Source organism: Gekko japonicus, unplaced genomic scaffold (genome assembly GCF_001447785.1).
Source record: "Gekko japonicus isolate JY-2015 unplaced genomic scaffold, Gekko_japonicus_V1.1 scaffold959, whole genome shotgun sequence".
NCBI lineage: Eukaryota > Metazoa > Chordata > Lepidosauria > Squamata > Gekkonidae > Gekko > Gekko japonicus.
This window is the reverse complement of record NW_015164699.1, coordinates 346,518-367,914: the sequence shown is the minus strand read 5'-3', so window position 1 is coordinate 367,914 and position 21,397 is coordinate 346,518. Positions and strand designations below refer to the sequence as shown.

General features: G+C 45.9%; 2 protein-coding genes across 2 annotated transcripts in view; one reads left to right on the top strand and one right to left on the bottom strand.

Moving 5' to 3' along the window:
- MYO19 (myosin XIX) overlaps window positions 1–5,255 on the bottom strand; it is a 73,346-nt gene extending 68,091 nt beyond the window's left edge. The window contains exon 1 of the mRNA XM_015409494.1: window positions 5,182–5,255. The gene's annotated coding sequence lies outside the window, so the exon portion shown is untranslated. The remainder of the gene's footprint in view (window positions 1–5,181) is intronic.
- A 1,015-nt stretch (window positions 5,256–6,270) lies between these two features.
- Window positions 6,271–13,933, top strand: PIGW (phosphatidylinositol glycan anchor biosynthesis class W). The gene is made up of 3 exons (XM_015409486.1): window positions 6,271–6,355; window positions 7,779–8,011; window positions 12,370–13,933. The coding sequence occupies exon 3, from the start codon at window positions 12,378–12,380 to the stop codon at window positions 13,887–13,889; it is 1,512 nt and encodes a 503-aa protein (XP_015264972.1). The 5' UTR covers window positions 6,271–6,355; window positions 7,779–8,011; window positions 12,370–12,377; the 3' UTR covers window positions 13,890–13,933.
- Window positions 13,934–21,397: the final 7,464 nt, after the last annotated feature.

Below are 21,397 nucleotides of genomic sequence, written 5' to 3'. Positions count from 1 at the left end.
AATTCAGCCTCCTGAAGCCCCTGAGGACATGAAGTGATTTTTAAATTTCTGGAGTGATTTTTAAATTTCTGCTCCCTCCTGCAATTTGTTGTTTCACACCAAGCTCTTAAGAGAGTTTCACCATGTTCCTTTGCTGCTCCCTAGATCTGAGCCTCTGTGGGGTGTCCCTATGACTCCCAGCACACCCCCACCTTTTACTTTGTTGTGAAATTCCATTTCTTTGTTCTCATTCCCCAACCAAACCGAAATCCGCTTCCTGCTCTTGTCTGTTGTATACCTCTCCGCCGCAGAACCAACCCAATCCAAGAAGCAGAAGAGCTGACTGATTGGGGGAGGGGTCTCCAATGTGATGCCCCCCCACTGCACCCCCGACATCTTTCCTGGGGACTGCCAAGTGGGCGGGGCCAGGTGGGGCTTTTGCCCGGCAAGGCTTCTGATTGGGCATTGGAGATTTGATTGACTGTGCAGATTTTTTAAAAGTTGCTTTGGCAGAAGATGTCACCACAGCACAAGGATCTTCACCATGTGATTGAAAGATAGCTGCGTCAGCCATTTTGCTGCTGGCTACACTCCAGTGGCAGCCATTTTGTGGCTGAGCCTACCATGCTCTGTCAAACGTTCAAAGGAGCCCACAGACTCAAAAATGTTGGGGACCTGGGGTGACGACATCCAAGCCCTCAAGAGAGGAAGAACAGTTTCCCCATCTACTCCCCACCCCACAGAACAGAAGAAGGTCTGCGGCAGGGGACAGTTGCGTCTTTCCTCCCCACAACTCCCCAAATTCTGGCTCATCCGCCTGCTCCATCTACTATCGTGTATTTTGGAAACAGAATAACAATCGTATTTACATAGCACTTTCAGTGTTCAAAGCCTTGGGAAAAAGAAAATAAATTTGTGAAGGGGAACAGAATCCCCTCACCTAGGCCTATCATGCACGGGTGCTTTCCCTCGCTTTCATCATGCACGTCCGTCGGGTTTTCTTTGTCATTCTGCATCGATTTCCCTTCCTGCGGCACTCAGTTTGCTTCCTGGTTGCTGTTTCTTTGGGTTTTCTTAGAGTACTTTTGTGCCAATTTTCCCCTTGTTTCACTTCCAAGACAAAGGCCATTCAAAAACGTATACATTCCCTCAGATTCCCCCCACCCTTTTGCCACCCCTTGAAGTTTACACCCCACCCACATCAAGGTTGTTCCACCCACTCTGCACTTTCTGCCATCCTTCCCCATTTATCGGTCTACAAGCTGCGTGAGGTTTAGTTCCCTGCTGGTATTGACTTTAAAGGGGTATCGGAGAGGAGGCAAATGGCAGCGTCCCCAGTGCTATATATATATATATATATATGGATTTTAGTGCTGCATGCAAACAAAATAAAGGGTGGGGATGGTCAGTGTGGAATGAAATTGACATGAGATGTAAAGAGAGAGAGACGGGGGATGGGAAGCCTAAAGTTTTGAAAACATTTTTCCCTTTCATGCTTTAGTGAACAAAGCTTGGGGGGGACGGGACTATTTTGGCAGTCTCTGGAAGGCTAACATTAAAATGGTGGCTGAGCCACACGGACCTCCTGCAAACTGCCAAACTTAACAATCGCTTGGGAATGATTGATTTGGAGGATAGAGGGCAAGCTGCACAGGACAGGCTTTAAAAAAACTGCCAAGATCACAACCAGTGTGCAGGATCAACTTGGAGAATCACAAAGATAAAACCACGCAAATTTGCAAGGAAGGGCAGGATATTAGCATTATTATGCAGCTGTGCTAGAGCATCAGGGAAAACATCCCCCCATTTTTCCCCCCAATTTAGTGGCACAAGACTAAGATCTCTTCAGAGCTTCTGCCAGAGGACTCCTCCCCCATACAAATTGCAGCCCTGTGCAAAGTTTGGTGGAGTTGCAGCCGACCTTGCACAGGGGCATGTGCACACACACATTGCCAGCAATCACAACTTGCAGTGCCAGTGTCATTCAACATGTTCCCCCATATTATAAGATCCTGTGATTCTTTCCTGTTTTCCACTGTGGCCGATAACACAGCAGAGAATCCCCTAGTGCTCAGCTATATGGGAAACTAGGCTTCATAGATGCTTGTCAATTTCAGGAAAAGTCTGGTCAGTTTCAACAGTGGGGGTTCCCCCCTTTGCCAGCCTTCCTTTCAGTTCCTTTTCATTCAACCAACTAAGGTTAAAATGCATGTGCAGCGCCTGAACCACGAGGTTTTAAATGGAAGGTGCTCGCTGCACGCTACTGCGCAGCTGCAATAGGGCAAGTGTGTATTTTTAAAAAAAAAAAACCTTTGGATGCCACCCCCCACATCACAAGTGATGTTCCACCCTGATTTAGAAAAGTGTTGTTTTTTTTAAAAACTGTAGCTGCAGAATAAATACGCCGGATGAAAAAGAATTCAAGATTAAAGGCTTACTGCTCTGAAAATCTGCAGTAAGGTGTGTGTTTGTAATGGGCCCTACAAAGATAAAGGTGGGGGCTGTCAGAATTAACGATCGCCCAAAGTAGCAAGTCAGTGGGGGCTGATGCTGACCCTACCTTGCTGCAATTGAGACTGTAATCTCCTTGGGGCAGAGACCTGCCACTTTTCTTCCTTATGCTACTAAGCACTAATGCTCTAGTTATGGACAAGGTTACCTCTTCAAAAGATCAGACATGTGGTTTGGATCCCCTCCTGTTCTTCCCACCCCAACACATTCATAGGCTGAGTTCAGACTGGCAATTTAAAGCACTAGGGAGTCATGTCAAACAAGACCCGGAACAGACCTGGAACGGCTTGGTCGCGGTATTCCCATTCACACTGCAGCGAATGAAGCAGGAGGATACCGTGGAGGAAGCGCAAGGGAGCGTTTGCACTGTTGGCCCACCCCTGGTGGGCTGTTAGCGGCTGCTTCTGCGCTCTGCTGCATGCGCCTATGTGCATGGGCGTCTGTGTCAGAACCCACAGCCAACAACAGAGTACACGCTTTAAGGAAAGGTTATATTTTTATTGAAGAGCTATAGGTGCGTTAACATAGTAACTGTTAAGAATGGCAGTTGCCCCTTGGACATAATAAGATATAGGGTATTCGTATGCACCCCCCCACTCCACTGGCCAATTAGGCACCCTCCCGCACACGGGATAAAGCTAGCAAACAGTTTCGAGCCGAAGCTGGGAACTCGCCTTCTCCCACGGCTCCCTGGAAAAAAGCAAACACAACTCCCACCTGCACATCGTTACAGATAAGCATTTCAGTGTGAAGCACAGAAAGGAATGCAATAGCACTTACACTGACTCTGCCTAGCTATCCCAACCCCCATGGCAGCATAGCTGACAGTCTGCTGCGGAAACAGCCAGCTCCTCTTATCAAGGACTGCGAGTTGTTCCCGCCTTAGCAGCGCTTGCGTTCACACTCAGGGAACCGGAATCAACCCACTCTACACATGATTTGCTACCACTCTCACCTGATACTTTTTAAACTCGGGAGGGAAGCAGCACAAGACGGCTGGCGTACGGCTGGGGGACGCCTGAAAGATGTGCCTGTGTGACCCCGCCTCTTTAATCCGCTACTGAAACGCTTCTGAAACGTTTGGCTGCCGGGCCAAACTGCCAGTCTGAACTCGGCCATACATTCCCATTTAGGCCGGTCTTAAACTTGCTTATTTGTAAGCAAGGAGGAAGAGGAAAAAGAAGAAAATGGATTTATACCCCACCCTTCACTACCTGAAGGAGTCTCTGAGCGGCTTAAAACTCCTTTCCCTTCCCCTCCCCACAACAGACACCCTGTGAGGTAGGTGGGGCTGAGAGAGCTCTGACAGAAACTGCTCTCTTTCAAGAACAGCTCTTATCAGAACTACGGCTTGCCCAAGGTTATCCAGCCAGGTGCAAGTGGAAGAGTGGGGAATCCAACCCGGTTCTCCCAGATTAGAGTCCACGCTCCTAACCACTACACCAAACTGGTTGTCTGGTATTGCACCATATACATCTCTTAGCATACCACCGGTACAGCCACCTATGGCTAATCTAAATTTGTCTCCAGGTGACTCCAGCTTCGCATATGCTGGCTGGTTTTATTCTCCTTAACATAAACAAAAACATAAAAGATCAACACCTTAACTTAAAAAAAGAAGTCACCAGTCACTGCCAAATCCTGAACAAACTTTGTAAACTCCAATGGGAAGGAACTACAAAATGGAAAATGAGTTCACGCAGTTGAAAGAAAATTTGGCTGATGGGCATCTACGCCATATCGCCAAATATTGACACAGAGAGAAAAATACTCCTTATTCTATGTAGAACTCAAGCTGGTCATAACAACGTGCAGGGGATCCTTTTCCAAAACCTTTTTCCAAGTTGGCATACTTGGGCCTAGCCAGATTTAATTTTGGGCCAGTTTCCAGACTATTTACTCTGGCTATGGTCCAGCTCTGGACTACAAGAGCTAATGAGAACTAACGCACCTTTACACATGGACGGAGTGCTCTTAGTTAACACACCATAAGCAGTGCTCACCCCTGAGACCTGTAGCTCACTGGCAAGCACCCCCCCACAACATGTTCAACAGGGGGCCTACCAAAGGGGCAGATGACGCAAGAAGGCAGAGTTAATAACAATGTGCCTTTGAAATCCTAAACATGTTGTTTTAAAACATTTTTGCTTGATGGTGATCTACAGTTTGGAGGAATAAGGTTTCTGTTTCTTTGTTTAAAATCCAAATCTACTGAAAAATTCAGGTTCTAAAATGGGAAACTGGTCACCCCCAACAGAACGCTCATACTGTAAAAACCACCAGCACAACTAGGAAAGTTCAAAATGCTTTGGGGCCGTGCTAAGATGAATATTTGCAGGTAGGGGAGGGAGGAAAGAAAACATTACCACTAGAGGGGAATAACGCTTAAGTTGTTTTGCCTGAAGAAAAACAGCCAAAAAGGGCCCTGAGTTCAAGTCCGTTTTGCAATGGGGTCCTTTGCTTTCTCCGAGCCAAGCAAGAGCTGCTCCATCACACAAGGGCGTGTGGAAAGGCACCTTGTACGTGCGCAGAGGCACCCTTTGCCTCGTTCCTTTATATATGATTACAGCATGCGGCTGGGGGGGTAGAATACGTGCTGGGTTTCAACCTTAGACATACGAGTTGGCTTGGCAAGAAGCGGTGCCACTTCTAAGTTGGGGGAAAAGAACGCGTGGGGCTAACTGGACTCACCCGTCCCGTGGAGTAGGAAAGGGGAAGATTCCAAAGCGACGGAGCCCAAAGGAAGCGTCCTCCAGAGGTAGCCGGGAAGGAGAGGCTGAGGACGGTCAATCACGCCCAACTGCAAGGGCGGAGCTGGAGGCGGAGGCTGCCTGGTTTGAATCCAGAGCCAAGCTGGGCGCGCTGACGCCAAAGGCGGCAGTGAGAACGCCACCGAATTCGGATTGCAAAAGGGGAGAGGGGATTAAAAAAGAGCAGCGGCTGGAATTCGCGTGGGTTTGGGCGAGCAGAGAGAAACGGCGCTGTCGTCAACTGCCTTTGCAGGAAAAGAGCAAGAGTCCAGAAGCACCTTAAAGACTTTAAGGGGCTCCTGGGGACTCTTGACTCTTCTCTGCTGCTACAGACGGGCTAACACGGCGACCCATTTTGATCTATTTGTATTTTTAAAAAACCCGCTCCCTGCAAGTAGAAAGCCAGCACAATAGGGACTCCTGTAGATCTGGGGTCAGAGTCAGCGGGGATTAGCTCAGCGGGGATGCGCGATGCAATTTCCTCTTGGGAAATCCTGGAGGGATCCCGGGAGAACTCCAGGCCGCACCTAGAGGTTGGCAAGCTTTTTCGATAAGCCACAGAACTCTTGTTTTAGTGGGATTTACTTTGGAGTAAACATGTATACTCCTGCCAACCTAGCAGTTCGAAAGCAAGAAATTGCAAGTAGATAAATAGGTACCATTTCGGTGGGAAGGTAACAGTGTTCCGTGCGCCTTGGTGTTTAGTCATGCCGGCCACATGACCACGGAAACGTCTTCGGGCAGCGCTGGCTCTTCGGCTTTGAAACGGAGATGAGCACAGCAACCCTAGAGTCGGATTCGACTGGCTTTCGAGCAAGGGAACCTTTACCTTTAAACATGCATAAGATCAGCGCCCACCCCACCGGAATCCGTTTAGTTTTTTAAAAAGAGAGAGTAGTCGACCAGCAGCCTGATGAATCAGGCGATTCGGTTTCGCAGGCTATTTTTTGATGAAAATGTCGGCAAGAAGCAGGACCCTTATTTACTTCTTTCCAAAGAACTGCAGGAGGAATACGCAGGGCATCGGAGCGCTTGCAGATAACCCAATTCATACCTTTCCCCGCTTTTTTTGATATTTCCAAGAAAAAGCAAAGGGCCTTCGAGTGAACTTCTTGGTGAGACTCTTTCGACTTAACCGAACTGCCACCTGCTTTTGTTTTTTAAAAATACTATCTATTGTAGGATATGCAGCATTTGATCTTTCCCGTGGTTTAATTATTATGACGTGTCCACAGTCATTTTAGAAAGATCATGCCGTTTTAAGTAATTATTTATTCATTGCATCGTTCGTGTGTGTGTGTTTGCAGCCAGCTGTGATATTGGTTGACGTCTGAAAACAGGAAATGCTTCCAGTTAAAAGATACGGGCTATGTAGGGTTTGGCAGTTTATAAAAATATACCTTCTGGGGAAAAACTGGACTTGACTCAAGTCGCTTGAGACAAATTTATAAAAACCTGATCTCATGGGTAGTAGATTTTGGAATTTGCGCAATGCATTGGCTTTAAGGAAGGGGTGTTTAAAGGCACATGGTAGTTAATTGATTTTCTGTTAGGAAGGATGTTTAGATGCTGTGATTTTATAGATCTTTCCTATAAGTAATCTGTTGACTGTTGACTTGTTAATATGTCAGTAGTCATTTGGTATTTTCACATATTCAATACAAAGTTAATTTATTCTTTAAACTCCTTCAGGAAAGCTGTTTCTGACATTTCTAGTTTTGCTCACAGGCCTGTTCTTTTAAGTGAGGCTTAGTGGGATGTTGCAATTTACATCCATGTCATGAAAAGCTTCACCTACACATTTTTGCACATTAAACTACTATTAAAGGAACAGGACATCTTTCTCTGGGCCAGCTGAACAGGACATCTTTCTCTGGGCCAGCTGACAACCCTGTGTATTTCCAGTACCTGGAGACTTATTTAAATATGTGTATATTATTTATATAAATCAGTTACTTTCTATCTCTGTGTAATGTTTGAAACCCCCCTGCATTGTTAGTAATGCAAGAAACAAGTTACAAATGGGCAGAAAGAATGTAAGGGACTGTTTTCACCTTTATAACAAGTTTTTATTAAAAGAAAGAATAACAAATAACAGGGGAATAAAAAAACAAAGAAGAAAAATGATATAAAATAAAAGGAGGCTTCTGATTTTCTCTGTGATAAATATAAGGATGATTGCAATAGATTTGGGTGGGGTAGCCATGTTGGTCAGAAGCAGCAGAGCAAAGTTTGCATCAAGTGGCACCTTTCAGACCAACAAACTTTGATCAAATTGGCTGAAACTCTGGCCTCACACAACTTAACCCTAACCCTAACCCTAACCTTGGTCTCAAGTCCACAAAAGGTTCTGCCACTTTTCTAGTGCCACTCAAAGCTTTGAAGAGTGTGACTTTGCTTTGGATGGCACGTCTGTACACCTGTAAGTCTTGAATGCTCTTAGTTTGGGTTGCCGTTAACAAGAAACCTTTCCAACTGGTTTTGACCATTTCCTCCCTAAATGTACAATATCCAGGCTAAATGAGATCTCCGTTTCAGGAAGCTGTGAATTTCTGGGTTCTTCTGACAAAGCTTTGCCAGCCACGCAGAAAGCAGCTCTAGACCTGGACAGGTTGGCCAGAGTCATCATGATGCCTGTACGTCTCCGCACCTGCTTCACAGAGAGGTTAGGGAAATTCTGCACCCAGTAACGTGGACAGCTGTAAGAGAGAAGCAGGCGGAACAGCAAAACGGAAGACCAGAATAAGAAGAAGTAGGCGCCCCTAATCGAGGTACAAGTGTATTTCATTCTTAATCCACCCATGCACCTTAAAAGCCAAAAGTGGCCAGCTGCCCTTGTACTTGAGCAAAGATCTGTGCCTGCAGTCTAGTGTAAGGAGAGAGAATCAGTGACCCAAGATCACCCAGTAAGCTTCATGGCAGGGTTGAAGATTTGAATTTGGGCCTCTGTTCAGCCTTATGGCTCAACTGCACGTTCATGGTGCCTTCTGTGCTTATTTTAAGCATCTCTGCCCTTTTTTGCAACTTTAGCTGCCAGGGTTGCTTTATCATGGAGAAGAATGGTGTGTGTGTGTGGGGGGGGGAGGGTGCTGAGGGAAACATTAACCCTTTCCTTCTCTACTGTTTTCTTGCTGGAAGAAGGTTCTCATCATGGCCTACTTTGACCCTTGGTGAGGGAAAAATAATACCAGCAATGCAAAGTTTGCAAGAGGGGGAAAAATGCTGTTTTAAAACACAAAAGAAAATATGGACTCCTGCTGAGTCCTTAGTCCAAAGCCTCTGCACCACGGTGGTTCTCTAAGGGTGCTCAGTGGCTTCCTCTGTCCTCAGCCAGGGCTGTTGGTACCTGGGAGGAAGGGGCTCTGATCTGCAACTGGATCCGGATGTGCTGGAGGGGTGCCTGGCTGCTTCCTCGCCTCCCTCTGGCCTTGCTGATGGCAGCCGGGAGGAGGGGAACTGGATCCAGACCCAGGTGCCTGGCTGCTGCCTCACCAGGCATGGCAGAGGGTGGCTTGGGCACAGAAGGCACTGAGCTGACTTGGGTGTATTGGTGTGGGTTCTTTCACCGAAAAAGCCCGAGATGTGATGAAGCAAGGATGCCCTCTTATTGCAGATGGATGGCAGTGCTTGAAGGGAGGCTTGCAGTTTCGAAAGGTCTTTGGCTGCTTAGGAGGGCAAAGGTGCTGCTGTTTCCTGTTTCTCATCCAGTTCCTTACTCAGAAGAGCTGCCTGCAGACAAGCTAAAACTTGTCCGGCCAAGACGTGTCTCAAACTATGTTTCCAGGGAGAAAAGCTGAAATAGAGCCAATACTGTTTTGAATGAGGCTTCACAGATCTTTGTAATCATAAGAACAGAAGAGAAGCCAATGCTGGATCAGGCTAATGGCCCATCCAGTCCAACACTCTGTGTCACACAGTGGCCAAAAATACCAGGGGCCATCAGGAGGTCCCACCAGTGGGGCCAGGACCCCAGAAGCCCTCCCACTGTTTCTCCCCCCCAGCACCAAGAATACAGTGCATCACTTGCCCCAGATTGAGAGTTCCTATCTATACCTTGTGGCTAATAGCAATTGATGGACCTCTGCCCCATATGTTGATCCAATTCCCTCTTGAAGCCATCCATGCTTGTAGCTGTCACCACCTCCTGTGGCAGTGAATTCCATGTGTTAATCACTCTTTGGGTGAAGAAGGAATTCCTTTTATCTGTTCTAACCCGACTGCTCAGCAATTTCATTGAGTACCCATCAGTTCTTGTATTGTGGAAAAGGGAGAAAAGTACCTCTTTTAATGGGCTGTCAACAAGTAGCTTCTGGCAACCCTGTGAATTGATGACCTCCAAAACGTACTATCCCTAACAGCCTTGCTCAGGTCTTGCCAACTGAGGGCCTTTGTGGCTTCCTTGATTGGGTCAATCCATCTCGTGTTGGGACTTCCTCTTTTCCTGCTGCCTTCAACTTTTCCTGGCATTATTGTCCTTTCCAGTGACTTTTGTCTTCCCATGATGTGACCAAAGTACAATAGCCTCAGCTTGGTCATGTTAGCTTCTAGGGAGAATTGAAGCTTGATTTGATCTAGGGCCCGCTTATTTGTCTTTCTAGCATCCCCTATGTAAAACTCTTCTCCAACACCACATTTTGAAAAGAGAGAACAGATCTACCAGGTGCCCAAGGAGTGATTAGCACATGGAATTCACTGCCACAGGAGGTGGCGGCGGCTACAAGCATGGATGGCTTCAAGAAGGGATTGGATAAACATATGGAGCAGAGGTCCATCAGTGGCTATTAGCCACAAGGAATAGATAGGAACTCTCAGTCTGGGGTGAGTGATGCTCTGTATTCTTGGTGCTTGGGGGGGGGCAACAGTGGGAGGGCTTCTAGTGTCCTGGCCCCACTGATGGCACTGTGTGACAGAGTGTTGGACTGGATGGGCCATTGGCCTGATCCAACATTGGCTTCTCTTCTGTGGCCCTGGTCACACGGAAGATTTTGGCCCAGGAGAGGGACGGATTGGGGGCACAGCAAATGGGCGCGATCTCACCGCAACATCTGGGAGCTGCGCGCACCCGTCCCCGACCCGTCCCTAAACCTGGAAAAGCCGCTGCAAAAAAGAACCTCCTACAGAGGAGGACTTACCTGAAGCACCACAGCAAGCGTGGCCATGGGATCGCCGCCGCGCCCGTCATCCGGAACAATCCAGGCAAACTGCGCATGCACACACATGCGCAGTTTGGCAGCCTCGCTCTCCCTTCAGTAGCTTCCCCCCCGGCATCTGATCGTGCCGGGGAGGAACTGCGCAGCGACTCAGGGGATCTATGTGATCCCGCTGCCGCATGTTTCTATTGGTGCGGCTTTAAAAAGCTGTACTTTGGTTTTCCCCCGTGTGGCAGGGGCCTGTTCTTATCTTTGGCCAGTATTTATTACCCTTAGTGGCCCTAGGTTCCTTCTCTCCTGTTAGCCTTTGACCACACTGTCCCTGTCATGAGCAGAAGAGAGTACTGGCCCTCTCCATTCTCTTTGTCTGCACTCTGTCCTGACAGCTGCATCCTTCGTATCTTCTCCTGCACTCCTAAGGATTAAGGTGTGGGACTATCCATGCAGCAGAATGAGGTGGTAGAATCCTGACCTGAGGGAATATACACTTTAGGCTACCACTGGGGTATGCTATTTATGAACGCACTGCCTCCCATCAAGTGCAAATAAAAGACTAGCAGAACAGGAAAGAAAGTTCCAGGACAGGTTGCCCCTTATGAGGAGCATTTCAAAATGCCATTTCACACCTGTACTCTGAAGCAGTGCTGTCTGTTCTACTACCTCCATTCATTCTTATTAAAATATTTATACGTTGCCTTTTCTGTTTGGCTCACACCAGCTTACAAACCTAAAATTGAAAATGTACAAGCGGCAATAAAACCGCCAATATCCGCCTGCCCCAAACCTGCAGCAATATACGCACCATCAAAAGCCCTCGCTCATGGCACCTCCTAGAGACAGTGCCCCCCCTCACCACCTGAGGGAGTCTTGAGGAAGGGGGCTACAACTGAAACAGCACGGGCTCTGTTCAGTACCTGGTGGGCTACCTTTAGTGAAGGATCAACTGGAAGGCAGCAGCCTGAAGATTGTAGTTGGTGCATGGGGAAATACCGGGAGATATGTTCCTTTAGAGTCTGCTACGTCCACAGACCAGGACTGAACCCCCTTTTTCTTCAGGGATCCCTCCCAGAACGACCCTCTTCCTGTTCACCATCACCTCATGCTTTCTAGCACAGCTGGATCTGAGACCAGCAAGATTTTTGTGGCAAACGCTTTTGAGAGTCGAAGCTCCCTTCCTCAGATACAAATGCCGAAGGATCTCCATCCCCACCTGTATCTGACAAAGGGAGCACAGATAGATAGTTTATTACAGCATCCAGCCAGTAAATCAACAGAATCACACTTGTGTTAAAAACATACTGACTGCAGCAATAAAATAGCTAGAAAGGATATATAAAAATACATAAATATTACGATGAACGGAGCTCTCATCAGTCTTTGGTGGTGCTACTGGATTCGAGCCTGGCGGTTCTACCGCAGACCAGCATGGCTCCCCTCTGAAACTATATCGCAGGCATTGCTCTCTTTGGTTGCAGCAACATTGCCTCAACCTCGAGCTGACCAGCCGTCGTGTCAGACCTGAGGGGAAGGATTAGCATTCCATCTTTCTCCTTGACTCCAGACCAGGTGCCCAATACAGAGGTGCCACCTGTCACATCAAGAGGGCAGACCTGCGTTTTCTAGGATCAATAGACTAGCCCTATATGGTTGCTGAATCTGGGCTTTATTTATTTATAATTTTGATGCATGAATTGCTCTATCCCTGTGTATTCTGGGCTCTGAGCGATGAACAACAGCGATAAAAAGACAGTGGAATAAAAACAGTTCCCAACAATTAAACAGTTTAAGTAAAAACAATTTGAAGGTGGCATTCTTGGATTCTAGACTGTGTTGCCGCTTCCTAAACAAGGGTTCATAGGCCAGATGGGCTCTTCCTGGCTCAGGAATGCAGAGTTATGACATTCAGTTGCTCAACTCTGATTTGCTTTGCTCACTCTGATATTCTCTGCCTTTTCTTTTTTCAAAAAAACCTTGCACAGGTCCAAGAATGTCACAGAAACTCTTAAAAGAAGAATTTATAAGTAACCTGAATGGCACAACCTTGCTTGAGATTTCAATTGGTTTAACCCTGGCACCGTTATGTCTGCTGTCCAGAGGACTGCTGTTGGTCTTATATTTTCTCCACCACGGAAGACCTTTGAATTCAAAAAGCGCCCATTTTTTCCTGGACTTCTCTGTTTTAGTGGTCCCTCCTGTGTTCTGCTGTACAGTCCTGGCTCCCATCCTCCCCTGGGTGATATTTTCCATTATGGCATTCTGTGCAGGCCTGCTTTATTACATATACTGTAGAAGAACGACTCATACCAAAGTGCCACTTCAGCAAATCCTAAGTGATTTTCTGAGTGCAGAGTTAGAACCGAAGTACGTTCCTTCCATAACAGTCTTCCGAGTGTATGTCAATGTGTTAACATCCATCAGCATTTTGGCTGTGGATTTCCCGCAGTACCCCCGCCGATATGCCAAAACTGAGACCTACGGAACAGGAGTTATGGATTTTGGGGTTGGATCATTTGTTTTTGGCAATGCCGTGGTTTGTCCTGAAGTCCGGATGAAATCGGGTGTGGCGCAAAGCAAGTTCTACCTCGCGAGGCAATTCTTCGCCGTGTGGCCTCTGCTCCTCCTTGGCTTTGGCCGACTGATGAGTGTTAAGGCGGTAGAGTACCACGAACACGTATCGGAGTACGGCGCACACTGGAACTTCTTCTTCACATTAGCCATTGTGCGAATGGCAGCATCGTTGATCTTGACTTTATTTCCCGTGCACAAAGCATGGATTACAGCCATAACGCTTGCTGTAGTATATGAATGTTTTCTCACCTTTACACCCCTGAAGATGTTTATCTTGCACGGGAGTGATGGGCGAGGTTCAAGGGCTGGGTTTTTAAATGCCAACAGGGAGGGTGTCTTTTCCATCATTGGCTACCTTGCCATCTACATGGCAAGCGTGCAGGTGGGTTTGTATTTGTTAAAGAAAAGAGGCTCTGTCCGGGAGTGGGTTGGAGTGATATACTCCTTCGTGTGGGCAATTCTCATTCTCTTTTTATTTCTCTGTGCAATTCAGACATACATCGAAACCGTATCCCGAAGGATGGCAAATCTCTCGTTCTGTGTCTGGGTTGTCGCTCATGGCCTGTCACTCTTTGGCTTATTTTTAGCAGCTGATCTTATTTTGGTGTTTGCAAAGCTTCTGGTAGATGGGGCGACTGTTCCTTGCAGCTGGAATTTTGCACAGTCATCTGTAACAAATAAAAAACATGATCTGGAACCCCAGAAAGGACCAATGTTGCCCCAAAGCGTGTGCATGGTCAGTGCTGTTAACAAAAACCAGCTGCTTTATTTCTTGCTAGCAAATGTCTTGACTGGCCTTGTGAATGTGATGGTCGATACGATCCATAGTAATGCAATCTTTGCCATGTTTGTTCTGCATGTGTACATGCTTACAAATTGTCTGGTAATGTATATATTGCAAGCAAAAAATATCATCTTAAAGTGGTGGTAATTTATAGACTTATAAATTGCAGGTTATGAAAAGCACACATTTTCCACGATACATGAATGTTTGCAAAAGGATTGGGGTCTTCTTATTTAAGGGTTTTTAAAGGTCCCAGTTCTGAAACTTGGGGACCAGGCCATTAAAATTCAAGTATATTCATGTCAGTATGCATGGCACATTTGCAGATGCTTGAAGGATTGGAACCAAAGGTCTGGTTTATATGTATGTACAAACGGAAAGCCAGATTCAGGTGGATAGCCATGTTGGTCAGAAGCAACAGGACAACGTTTGAGTCCAGTGGCACCTTTAAGGCCAATAAAGTTTAATTCTGGGTATAAGCTTTCGTGTGCATGCATACTTCTTCGAAGTGAAAGCTTATACCCAGAATTAAACTTTGTTGGTCTTAAAGGTGCCACTGGACTCAGACTTTAGACTGAAAGCCAGTTTGTCTGTACATCACACTGAGTTTCCTGTGCAGCAGGTCCTCATGTCTTAAAAGGTATCCACAGACTAGGTGCCCAGCATTAGGAATGCTAACTCTAGGTTGGAAAATTTCTGGTGAGTTGGCCGGGGGCGGGGTGTGTGGAACTTGAGGAGGACCGGGTTTCAGCATGGGAGGGACCTGAATGGGATATAATGCCATAGAACCCATCCTCTATAGCATCAGTTTTCTCCAGGGAAACTGCTATCAGTCTTCTGGAGATCACGTGTAATTCTGGGAGATTTCCCATCTTGCAATTCTGGGAGACCTCCCGTCTGTTCAGTTTGGGGCCAGAATTGCTTGACAATGGGGTTACCAGTGTCTGGCATGGTGTGGATGATGGACAATCCTGCTTACAAAGTACAAGTTATCATAACCCTGGTTGTGGTTTCTTTCATACAGAAAGAAATGGAAGCCATTGACTCACGTGGCAGGATGAAAATAGCGGTTGCCTTGGACATCCCAGAGATTAAGTGGGAGGGACCGTAGCCTCCGGGCACTGGTCAGCCTAGTTTTTGGTGGGGCAGGGCAAGATTGTTCTACCTCAGCAGTGTCACTGATAGCATCCCCTACATGTTTTCCCATAGAAGCCAATGGAGCACCTTTCGGTTTGAGAAGATGGTGAATACAGGCCATCTGACTGATAGGCATTTAGCCAATCCATGCCAAAAAGCAGCGCATGTAGAAGTCTCTGCAGGATCAGGGCTGATAAAGAATTGTATATAGTTTATGTCCAGATGCATGGAGGAAGGGAAAACACGACAACAAAGTGAAAGCCTATAAGAAGAAGAGGGAAGTAGAATATTAAATAAGAGAGCCAGCAGTGGTCTCTAATCTGGAGACCCAGGTTTGATTCCCCAGTGCTCCTCTTCCACTGAGGCCTGCTGGGAGCCAGTCACAGCTCTCTCAGAGCTATCTCAGCCCGACCTACTTCACAAAAGGCCTGTTGTGGGGAGAGGAAGGGAAGGTGATTGTAAGCCGCTTTGAGACTTGTTAAGGTAGAGAAAAGCGGGGTATAAAAACCTACTCTTCTTCAGATTCTCTCTGGCAATATAGACTTACACGCATGCCTTATAACTCATTTATCAAGGAGATTGGATTTATACCCCGCCCTTCACTCACAATCTCTCACAATCTCCTTTCCCTTCCCCACCCCACAACAGACACCCTGTGAGGTAGGTGGGGCTGAGAGAGCTCAGCCTCTGACAGAAACTGCTCTCTTTCAATCAAGGACAGCTCTTATCAGAACTACGGCTTGCCCAAGGTCATCTAGCCAGGTGCAAGTGGAAGAGTGGAGAATCAAACCCGGTTCTCCCAGATTAGAGTCCGCACACTTAACCACTACACCAAACTGGCTATGAGCAGTATTTTAAAATTAAAACATGATCTGCAGTTTTAAAAAAACAAATTGAATGTGAATTACAGCCTGTGGAGAAATAGTTTTTTTTCTTCAAAAGATGCTTTGGTAATGTGCTGCTACTGCACAAGTTGCATCAACACTAGGTTTCCCTTTTTATTACCAGCTCTGCCCCTGTGCTCCTCTTGAAACAATATCCTGCCAATGTAGAAATGTAATAGGGTGAAATTTACCATTGCAGACTTCATTCTATCCCAGGAAAAACTTCACCTGCTGAGTTTCTTTTCCTGTTAAAAAGCAAAAGCCAGGGCAAAAAGTCACAGCTTCCCATCATTTTATATTTTAAAGGTTATGGGAGCCATGGTTCCTGGGATTATAAACCTGAATTGGACTTGTGATTTGTGTAGGGTGTGCATGGAATGGAATATGCTGAATATGTGGATTATTTTTTTTTTTAAATGTCACCAAAGCTGAGTCTTTTGGGAAAGGCAGGATAACAATCAAAACAAATTCCAGGTTTGTTTTTAACAGGATTTCCAGTTCACAAGTGTCCTGTCTTCAGCCCAGTTCCATCCATGACTAAATCCCACATTTGATCTTTCCTCCCAGACTTTTTCTACCTTCTACAGTAGTGAGAGATTTTTTCTTTTTTGGTTTATTGTAGGTTGAATATAGGACTGGTAGCTATCCCACCTCTTGCGTGATCATAGCATATAAAGCCCATCATGGATTGTTTCTGTGAATTGTTGGGGCCTCCATAGCAACTACCACTTTACTAATTTCCAAGAACTGATTGGATGAGACGTGAGAACTGCATGCTGCTAATAAGGAGCTTGTTCAGTAGCTGAGGCCACCAACCAATAGAAACTTGGTCTTTCTTAAAACTGCTGAATGAGCCTCCTAGTGTTGGGTTACTAACCAGCTGACAAGACTTGAGAAGCGCCAATGATGATTCTGTCTGGTGTTCAGGATGTTGCCCGCTTAGCATCATTAGTTGGTTAGATTTTACACTGAAAAGGAAATAAACCAACGGGGGTCTCCAATAAAACAAGTAAGTTGGCCTAATTGGCTCTTATTGACGATGCAGCTGTCTTGACAACCAGCTGAATGGAACTTGGGCCAGCATACATCCTTAATGGGAGAGGCTGCCATTTTCAAAGCTATATATTAAAGCAAGTCATTCTGTACTGAATTAATCAAGCTGGTGATTAACTTTAGTGGCTTATCCATAATTAAGAGCACAATTCCCTGGCCTGAGGTGGCCGGCTGTATTGTGCATGGTGCATTGTGTATGGTGTGTTCCAAAAACCATTGCTACTATTTTGTAGGTCAATCCAATGCATGCCGGCTCCTGAACTCTGGTTGATTTTTGAACCTGTTAGCCACAAAGAGGAGATAAAAACAAGACTTCCTAATCTATCCATTATAACAATTTCTAAATCCATAGTTTTGAAAGCCTTGCCATGCAACTGTCAGCCATTTTACTGAATAAGAAGGAAGATATTTGGAGTTCTCAGGGTCAAGTACTGCCTTGGCGCTCTTCCTTGGCTTAGACTTGCATCGCTTAGACTCTTTGCCCTATTGTTCCCAAGTGTACTTTTGGAGCTGCTGTAATTTGATGGCTGAGCACAAGCTTTGAGCCATAAAGTCCCCTGTGCAAAATTGTCACCTTAGCCACAGTCTCACTGGTGTACTGAGGCAAGGCCTGCCTGCATTCAGTTTCAGTCTCCCCCATGGGAGAATAACCATATTGGCCTACCATTTAGGGTTGTTGTAAGGACTGCTGGCACATGTGTAAAACATTAGGAACACTCGACACCATTGTAGGAATGCCATTGTGTCACCCAATGGGAAAGTTAAGTTCAACATGGGAGGCTTTTATTTTCAGGTTGTAGGTTCAAATAGCCATGGTCGTAACCATTGTTCCCTCTAAGCTGAGTTATGTGAGCTAGCTCACAGCCCCCGGCTTACACATTTTTGTCTTAGCTCAGGAAGGATGGCTCCAGGACAAACTAATCTATGCAGCAGCCAAGTCTCTCGCTCTCAACTTTAATGCCTGTAGCTCACAAAGTAGAATTTCTGCTCTCAAGACCGCACAGCTAAGAGGAAGCACTGGTCCTAACCCTGTTTACTTGAAAGTAAAAACCTTGTTGATTTCACTGGGGTCTATTTCCAATTAAGAATGGTGAGGGTGGAAGTCTTTGGCTGCAAGTCTATGAACATTTAATTGGGATTAAATATTTATTTTATTTTTTACTATTTTATTTTATTATTTCAGTTTATATCCCGCCCTTCCCACAAGTGGGCTCAGGGCAGCTCACAACAATAAATGTAATACAATCTTAAAATAAGTCAAGCAGACAATAAATAACAATATTAAATTAATACAATAAAACCAATTTAAAACATTGAAAGTGGGCAGTGCTGTATATTCAATTTCAGTTCCTACAGCCGGGAATGAGTGGGCCAGCGCCGAGCTATAGTGGCCTCATGCAGCAACAGTAATAGGGAGGCCAACTGGTAGATGCCCGCTGCCTGAACCAAAGGCCTGGCAGAACAGGTCTGTTTTGTAAGCCCTGCGAAACTAACAGAGCAGCAGGGTCCTGATCTAGGGTTGCCAAGTCCCCCTGGGTGCAGGGAAACCCCTGCCCGAGAGGCTCGTTCCACACCAGCGGGGATTGGGCCGCCGGGGGCGACCCCACCCCTAAAGCACGTGATGTGCCCAGAAACTCTATGGTTTTCCCTTGGATGATTGTGGCCCCGTCCCCAAAGTGTGCAACGCGATTGCATCACTTCAGGGTGATGTGATTGCAGCGGACGCGCAAAGCGCACGCACCAGGGGACTCCAGGGGACGTCCGGGAGTCCACCCGCTATTACGAAATTTGGACTTGGCAACCCTACCCTGGTCTCAGTGAGAAGCATGTCCCTTCAGACCCGAACCAGGGCCAAGAAAGCCCTAGCCCTGGTTGAATCTAGGCGGGCATCTTTCAGTCTGGGGACAACCAGCAGATGGCTATCAGTATATGTATTTTGGCTAATTGTATCTTTGACTTCAGCATTGCAGTGACCTCTGTATTTTACTAAATAAATGCAGCTAAATTGATTAAAATATATTTTGTCCTTATCTCCTTCAGATATCAATTGCAAAACCATGCCTTTTCCTCTGGGATGGATATATATATGTTTGTGTATGAAAGTGTATATATTGCATATAAATGTGAATGTATGTATATAGGCACACACACGTCTCAGTTTCATATGCCTGTAGGTGTGTTTGTATTAATAGAAGTCTGTACATAATGCATGTGACTGTATGTGTACTGCATCTGGTGTGTATACACCTATACATGGCCAAATGTTTATGAACACATATATAAAAAGTATGCACACAACATCTACTCTACTGCAATTAATCGTGTATTAACAGTGACCTGTTTAAGCAGAGTTACCCCATTCTAAATCTATTGAAGTCAATGGAGTCACAATGATGGCATTGATGTATAACTTCTTAATTCAAGGGTCCCAAATGTGATACTAAGTGTTTTTAGAAAACCGGATGGGGCTGCTGATGGCACTGGAGTTTTCACTGGATGTGCAAATCCTTTAAAAATTGCTTTGGCAGGAGCTGCTACCTCAGCACAAGGATTGTCACTTCATGATGTATGTAAGAAAATATTTTTAAATAGTATGTTCATTTTAAAAGGCATCCTTCTGCCTGAAATATTAAATTGAAGACTTGCTATTAGAGTTATGCATGACCCACTGTCTGACATTTTGTGGTTGGCTCTACCTTTTGTGGCAGCCATTTTGTGGCTGGCTTCACCTCCCACAGCAGCCATAAATGTGAGCTGCCCTGAGCCCGCTTGCAGGGAGGGCGGGTTATAATACAACAAACAAACAAACAAATGGATGTGTCTGCCTCCCTGTGTCAGAGTTCCAAACGTGCTCACACACTTGAAGAGGTTGTGGACTGTGGCCTGCCCTCATGTTTCCATTCATTTTTCATTTGTACTCCAGGCAGGATTGTTCCCTCTCCTGTCACAGTTTCTTTTGGCTGATATTCATGTAAGAAGATCAAACCATCTAGGCCAGCATAGCATCCTGTTTGTCACCATGGCTACCCAATTGCCCTACAGGGCCAACAAGCATGGCATCGAGGCCGGGGCCTTCCACCGATGTTGCCTCCTAGCCAATGCTCCCTCTAAGCTGTGGAGCCTTTTGAGCAAAAATTCTACTTTGTGAGCTGCTGGCATTAAAGTTGTGAGCGAGTGATTTGGCTATTGCATCAATTAGTTTGCTCTGGAGCCATCCTTCCTGAGCCAGAGGCTAAAAAACTGCGAGCTAGCTCACACTAACTCAGCTTAGAGGGAACACTGCTCCTAGCCCTGCTATTCAGAGGTTTCCTGCCTCTAAGTACAAAAGATCCCTTTTGGTCGCAATGGCTAGTAACTGTTGATGGACCTTCTGTCTATGAGTCTGCGTCATCCACCTCTAAAGCCATCTATGTTCATGGCCCTCTCTTAGGTGGGGTTTGGAGATCTCCCGCTTTTACAATTGATCTCCAGCTGACAGAGCTCAGGTCCCCTGGAAAAAAATGGCTGCTTTGCAGGGTGGACTGCTAGCTATTGGGGCTACCATGCTGGCCCCTCCCCTAACTTTGCCCTCTCCTAGATAAACCCCCAAAGTCTTCAGGTATTTTCCCAGACCTGGCAATCCTAACTCTACACTCATCAGCAGTGGACGCCACATCCATTGTTGACTAAAGTATTTCCTTTTGTCCATCCTGAATCTATTGCCCATCAGCTTCATTGGATGCCCTCAATTTCTAGTATTTTGGGAGAAAAAAGTTCTCTGCCCTCTTGACCCTATGCATAATTGTATAAACCTGTATCATGTCCCTCCCCGTGTCATCCCTTTCCTAAACTGAAAAGCTCCCCCAGACTCTTCAGCCTTTCCTCATAAGAAAATGTTCCAACTCCTTAATCATTTTGGTTGTCCCCTTTGCCATTTTCTCCAGTTTTGCAATATCTTTTTGTGAGGGGGACCAATTTAGGCTATTATTAAGATGGCCTGAATGTGTAATTAATTAGAATATATACTAAAAATGGTAACTAAAAAAACCGCACATTTTAATTTATGAGATTTAACTTTCTAAATGTTAAAAAAATGCTGCCTTTAGAAATATTGTCGCTTTCTTGTACATGTGTAGGAGGGCTCCATTTGGAACAGGGTTGCCAACTCTGAGCTGGGAAATTCCTGGAGATTTGGAGGCAGAAGTAGGGTTACCAACTCCGGGTTTCTGACTATATTATGTTTTTGATAAACTACACTATATATGTGTGTGCAGATTGTCATACTTTGCATCTATGACACTGTCTAACTATCTCATCCTCTGCCGTCCCCGTATTCTTTGACCTTCAGTCTTTCCCAGCATCTGGGTCTTCTCCAGTGAGTGCTCCCTTCTCATTTGATGTCCAAAGTATTTGAGCTTCAGTTTCATTATCTGGCCTTCCAGGGAACAGTCAGAGTTGATTACTTTTAGGATTGACTGATTTGATCTCCTTGCAGTCCAAGGGACTCTCAAGAGTCTTCTCCAGCACCATAGTTCAAAAGAATCTATTCTTCGGCGCTCAGCCTTCCTTATAGTCCAACTCTCACAGCCATACATGACCATT

Bases quoted from the DNA above. Each gene is read 5' to 3' on its own strand.
- PIGW (XM_015409486.1), top strand. From the start codon at position 12,378: ATGTCACAGAAACTCTTAAAAGAAGAATTTATAAGTAACCTGAATGGC.